The sequence below is a fragment of the Otolemur garnettii genome, unplaced genomic scaffold, assembly GCF_000181295.1.
Source record: "Otolemur garnettii isolate 467f Iridium unplaced genomic scaffold, OtoGar3 scaffold00008, whole genome shotgun sequence".
Lineage (NCBI taxonomy): Eukaryota > Metazoa > Chordata > Mammalia > Primates > Galagidae > Otolemur > Otolemur garnettii.
Window position 1 is genome coordinate 12,321,818 of NW_003852403.1, and position 5,456 is coordinate 12,327,273.

Genomic DNA, 5,456 nt, shown 5'->3' on the forward strand with positions numbered 1-5,456 from the left:
CCTCCACCTCCCAAGTAGCTGGGACTATAGGCACCTGCCACAACACCCGGCTATGTTTTTTTGGTTGCAGCTGTCGTTGTTTGGCGGACCCAGGCTGGATTCAAACCCTCCAGCTCAGGTGTACGTGGCTGGTGCTTTAGCCGCTTGAGCCACAGGCGCGGCCCCAGAAACCTTTTAAAAAGCAGGTTAGTGTCTATTTCCCAAAATGTGACATTACATAATTCTAAAGACACATGGGGAAAAAAGTTGAAACATTTTTTACCTTCACACATATTACTCCCCACCTCCAAAATTCAGATGAAACAGTTTTTGCAGATCACTTCTATTTTAAATACATTTCAGTTAATTCACAAGGATTTTTCTTTGAATATCTCACTTTGGGGAGGACCAAGATGATTTTGAAACCACTAAAGATTTTCACCAATAAGGTAGAGATGCAAGCCCTTCTCATTCTTCAATTTTCCCCTTTTCTAATTTGGAGGCCTCTCATAATTTCAGCTGTTTTTCTACTATATAGATAGATGGCTTTTTTCCTACTGCATGGATAGATGGACTTTTTTTCCCCATCCTGCACTTTTTCCCTTTGGTGCTTTAGGCACAGTGACATCCTCATGGCCACAGAAGACTTCCACACTCTAGACCTGGGCAATCTCACTAATTGCAGCAGCAGCAGCTCAAACAAATATCCAGGCCCAAACACACCTGGAATAAGCTGGTACAGACTCTCCATCTTCTATTAAATTCCTGGAATTTCATTTTGACCTAGACACTCATTTTTTTTTTTGATTGATAACTCTGTTTTGCAACCATAACTTCAATTTATACATTAATTCATTTTGGTGTATAACGTAAATATTGTCTGCTTTTTATTTAGTAAAAAAGAAAAGAAGAAAGAAAGTTGGATCAGGCGCAGTGGCTCAGGCTTATAATCCTAGCACTCTAGGAGGCCAAGGTGAGCAGATTGCCTAAGCTCAGGAGTTTGAGAGCAGCCTGAGCAAGAGAGAAACCCTGTCTCTACTGAAAATAAAAAAACTAGCTAGGCATCCATAGTCCCAGTTACTCAGGAGGCTGAGGCAAGAGTCCCAGTTACTCTTGAGCCTAAGAGTTTGAGGTTGCTATGAACTATGACCCCAGGGCACTCTACTCAGGCATCAGAGTGAGACTGTCTAAAAAAAAAGAAAATTGAATGCTATTCATCTTCTAGGCTCTGTGCTAGGTATTAGAGATACAATACAATTACTTGGGAGGCTGAGGCCAAGAGTTCAAGACCAGCCTGAGTAAAAGAGAACTGCCATTTCTACAAAAAAAAAATAGAAAAATTAGCTGGGGATGGTGGTGTACTCCTGTACTCCTGGCTGCATGGGTGGCTGAGGCAGGAGGATGGCTTGAGCCCAGGAGTTTGAGGCTGCAGTGAGTTGTGACGACACTACTACATTGTATATTAATATATAATATATGTATTATTGTGTTGCTTATTGTACCACTTTCCTATGGTCCAAGAACTCCTCAAGAACTGAACCAAATACCTAGTTTAGTACATGTGAGACCTGAAAGAAAGCCAGTGCTGGAGAATTAATGAATGAAAGAAAGAGTGACACGAGGTAGAGAAGTAAGCAGGGGACAGTTAATGATATCATTTTAGATTTTTATCTTAAATTCGGTGGGAAGCTATTCAAAGGTTTTTAGTGGGAGACAGAAAGGATCAACAATAAATTTTTATTTTTTATTTTTTTGAGACAAGGTCTTGCTTTGTCACCCCAGCTATAATGTAAAATGTTGTCACAACTCACTGTAGCCTCAAACTCCTAGGCTCAAGCCATCCTCCTGCCTCAGCCACCCAAGCAGCCAGGAGTACAAGAGTACACCACCATCCCCAGCTAATTTTTCTATTTTTTTGTAGAAATGGCAATTCTCTTTTACTCAGGCTGGTCTTGAACTCCTGGCCTCAGCCTCCCAAAGTGTTAGAATTACAGGGTTAGCTACCATGCCCAGGACTAATTTTTTCAAAAAATATGATTTAACCTGGAGAATTGAGGTGAGGACTTTAGGAGGTGATTGGACATGTGGGCTCTGCCTTCATGAATGGATTAATCCATTTACTGATTACTGGAATAATGGGTTATCAAGGGAGAAGAACTGGCGGATTGTAAGAGGAAAAGAGACCTGACTTAACACATTAGCACTCTCAGCCCCTGCCATGTGATTTGATGTGTTGCCTTGGAAGTCTGTGGAGAGTCTCCATCGGCAAGAAGGCCCCACCAGACACTGTCTCTCAGCTTCAGACTCTCCAGAACTGTAAGAAATAAATTCCTTTTCTTTATCAATTACCCTGTTTCAGGTATTCTGTTAAAAGCAACAGAAAACAGACTATTTCTTTTGTACAAAAAAACATTTTTTTAATATACACAAAGACTACAGCCAATCTTACAGAATTTGCTGTTCTTTACAAAATACCAATTAAGTTAGAAGAAGTATTCTAATCCCTTAATAAAACTGGTAGGATATAATATTTACATATTAGGATACTGAAATGTAACAGAATACTTACATAGTAGAATCTCTTTCTTGAGACAAGGGTGCTTCATATGAAGCTGAAACAGTAGGAGATCTAGGATAAAATCCATCATCTTCACTTGGCGCAATTATCTGCCTACCTAGAATCCTTCAAAATAACGAAACACACAAGTCAAGCATCTCCATCTGGCTATACATATAAAATCTGTATTTTTGAACCAAATTTTATGGTTCTACATAGAAGTTCAGGACATAATTAGTCTGATATTAATTAAGAATGAAATAGCTGGGCATTGTGGCATGCACCTGTAGTCCCAGCTACTAGGGAGGCTGAGGCAAGAGAATCACTTGAGCCCAAGAGTTTGAGGTTGCTGTGAGCTATGACGCCACAGCACTCTACTGAGGGTGACAAAGTGAGATTCTGTGTCAATTAAAAAAAAATGATTCTTGAATTACTGCCAATATGATAGAGGGAAAACCAAGGAGCTCTGCAAGACCTTCAATGTCAAAAACAACTTTACTGAAGAATAGGAAGCCCAAGCACACAAAGAGAACCAGTGTTGTGGAAAGCAGTGAAACTGTGTCTGACACCGTAACACTGTTAGGTTATTCCAAACACTATTTGCACTGCTATTGATAATTGTTAATGTTAGATAAAAAGTAGACAAATGCAGTAGCAAGTCTGTATTAGCAGAATATTTTCCTCACTGCATGTATAGATTGAGTATAGATTCCAAGCCTATGGCTGACTTTCTTCTAGTATGATCAAAAGATTTTTTTTCCCTCAACTCCATGTTCCCCCATTCACAATACAGACCAGGCATGGGGCCTGGGCTGGGGTGTACATAGGGTAGGTTTTCTCTGCCTCCTCTTTCTATAAGTCAGTGTAAGAAAACAGCCTGTGGTAAGCACCAGGAGGTGGAAAGTTTCTTTTTTCTTTGCTCTGAATAAAACTGAACTGTGGGTTCTTTATGGAAAAAAAGGGGAAGAATAATTCTCGAGAGAAAATGTGAATCCAGAGCCTTACTATAGGTATATTTCTCTTCCAGAGAAATAAAAGTAAACATATAGCCCAGGAATTTTAAAAAATCCAAGGAAACTGAGTAAATGTTTCTAATTTGCCCTTTATCCCCTACAGTAATCCTCATTACAGGCTCAGCACCTGTAGCTCAGAGGCTAGGGCGCCAGCCACATACACCAGGGTTGGTGGGTTCGAACCTGGCCTGGGCCTGACAAATAACAATGACAACTACAACAACAAAAAAATAGCCAGGCATGGGCAGTGCCTGTGGCTCAAGGAGTAGGGCGTCAGCCCCATATGCTGGAGGCGGCGGGTTAAAACCCAGCCCTGGACAAAAACTGCAAAAAAATAAAAAAATTTTAAAAAGCGAGATGTGGTGGCAGGCGCCTGTCTTTGAGCAGGCACCAAGTCCCAGCTACTTGGGAGACTAAGGGAAGAGAATTGCTTAAGCCAAAGGGTTGGAGGTTACTGTGAACTATGACACCATGGCACTCTACCAAGGGTGACATAGTGAGACTCTGTCTCAAAAAAAAAAAAAAAATCCTCATTACATTAGCCAAAACAGGATTAAAGCCCAGGCAAATTAGTGAAAACTACGCATTATATTCTTACAGACGTGAAGCTTGATGAATTTTAAGTAAGCAGTAATATTGTGCTTTCTGAGGGAAGCTCCTGAACAGCCTATGTCTACTTTCAAGAATTTAATTATAGACAACAATGGAAACAAATATATTTTCTGACCATCTTGTTCAAAAGAAGGGGTCTTTGGACAACCGTGACACCCAGACCTCAGCTACTGGTATAGAAATTGTTTTACTCACTCTCTCTCTCTCCCGCCTCTCTCTGCCTTTCTTCTCTGCTCTCTCTCTTTCCCACCTCTTCCCCCTCGCTCTTCTCTACTCTACTCTCTCTCTTCTCTTTCCCACTCTCTCCTTATCTCTCTCCCCTCTTTTCTCTTCTCTTTTCTCTCCTCCTCGGTGCTGCTCTGCAGCCTCCCTCTCCCCACCAATAAAGACCTTTCGTACAAAAAAAAAAAAAAAGAAGGAAATTGTTTTACTCAATTAGGGTGACATATTACTAATGGAATACAAGCTACTTATGGAACTTCTACCAACTTGAGGTTTCTTTCAACTGAGGATTTATACCACATGATTCATTAAAATCATACCCATAAAAGTTTTAGAAAACAAGCTTTTTTGAAGTCAACATCTTAAATTTTACATCAGTCATGAGTACAAGTCAACTGTAGGGTTTCGATACCTGAGGTGGGGAAAGCTAGCTGTCCACTGTTGGCACTCTTCTTGTAGAATCTTTGTATGCATACTCAATTTCTGTTCATATAAGAGCTCATCAATGGCTGTGAACATTGCCTGGACTTTTTCAGTGGCACTTTGGTCAAGTTCCTAGAAGAAAATATCCCCCCCACCAAATATTTAGGGATTACAACACACTTCCTGGGTGAAGGAAACAGCTACTTGGACTTTACCTTACAAATACAATGTAACTTTATCCTGTATACCCTCATAATAATCTGAAATTTAAAAAATCCAAACAATTAGTATACAGAACCCCCCAAATTATAAAAATGGAAAGCAGTAAGATTTTTTTTGTTTTACATATTAACAAAACATTTTTTTTTGCTTTATGCATTTACTGCTATGTTTCCATGAAAGAAAAGTTGGTAAATTTTCTGATCTCAGAATTTTCAGATGTCTTCTCTATTCATATTTTTAAAAAATTTATGAAAATTGCTGTCTTGAAAAAGTAACATTTTCAGCTCGGCGCTTGTGGCTCAAGTGGCTCTAAGGCGCCAGCCACATACACCTAAGGTGGCAGGTTTGAATCCCCAGCCCAGGCCCGCCAAACAACAATGATGGCTGCAACCAAAAAATGGCCAGGCATTGTGGCGGGCGCCTGTAGT

The 5,456-nt window shown here is 40.2% G+C and overlaps 1 protein-coding gene and 1 non-coding gene across 3 annotated transcripts in view; both read right to left on the reverse strand.

The window, feature by feature from the left end:
* Positions 1-5,456, reverse strand: part of FAM149B1 (family with sequence similarity 149 member B1) — an 84,180-nt gene that overhangs the window by 51,654 nt on the left and 27,070 nt on the right. For both annotated transcript variants that reach the window (XM_012801422.2, XM_023509572.1), the window contains exons 4-5: positions 4,796-4,938; positions 2,549-2,662 (exon numbers count right to left, since the gene is read on the reverse strand). In XM_012801422.2, the coding sequence (XP_012656876.1) occupies positions 2,549-2,662; positions 4,796-4,938 (257 nt within the window). The remainder of the gene's footprint in view (positions 1-2,548; positions 2,663-4,795; positions 4,939-5,456) is intronic.
* LOC111723154 lies at positions 3,305-3,435 on the reverse strand. Its single transcript, XR_002771753.1, has one exon. It is a non-coding gene; the product is annotated as a small nucleolar RNA SNORA51 (small nucleolar RNA).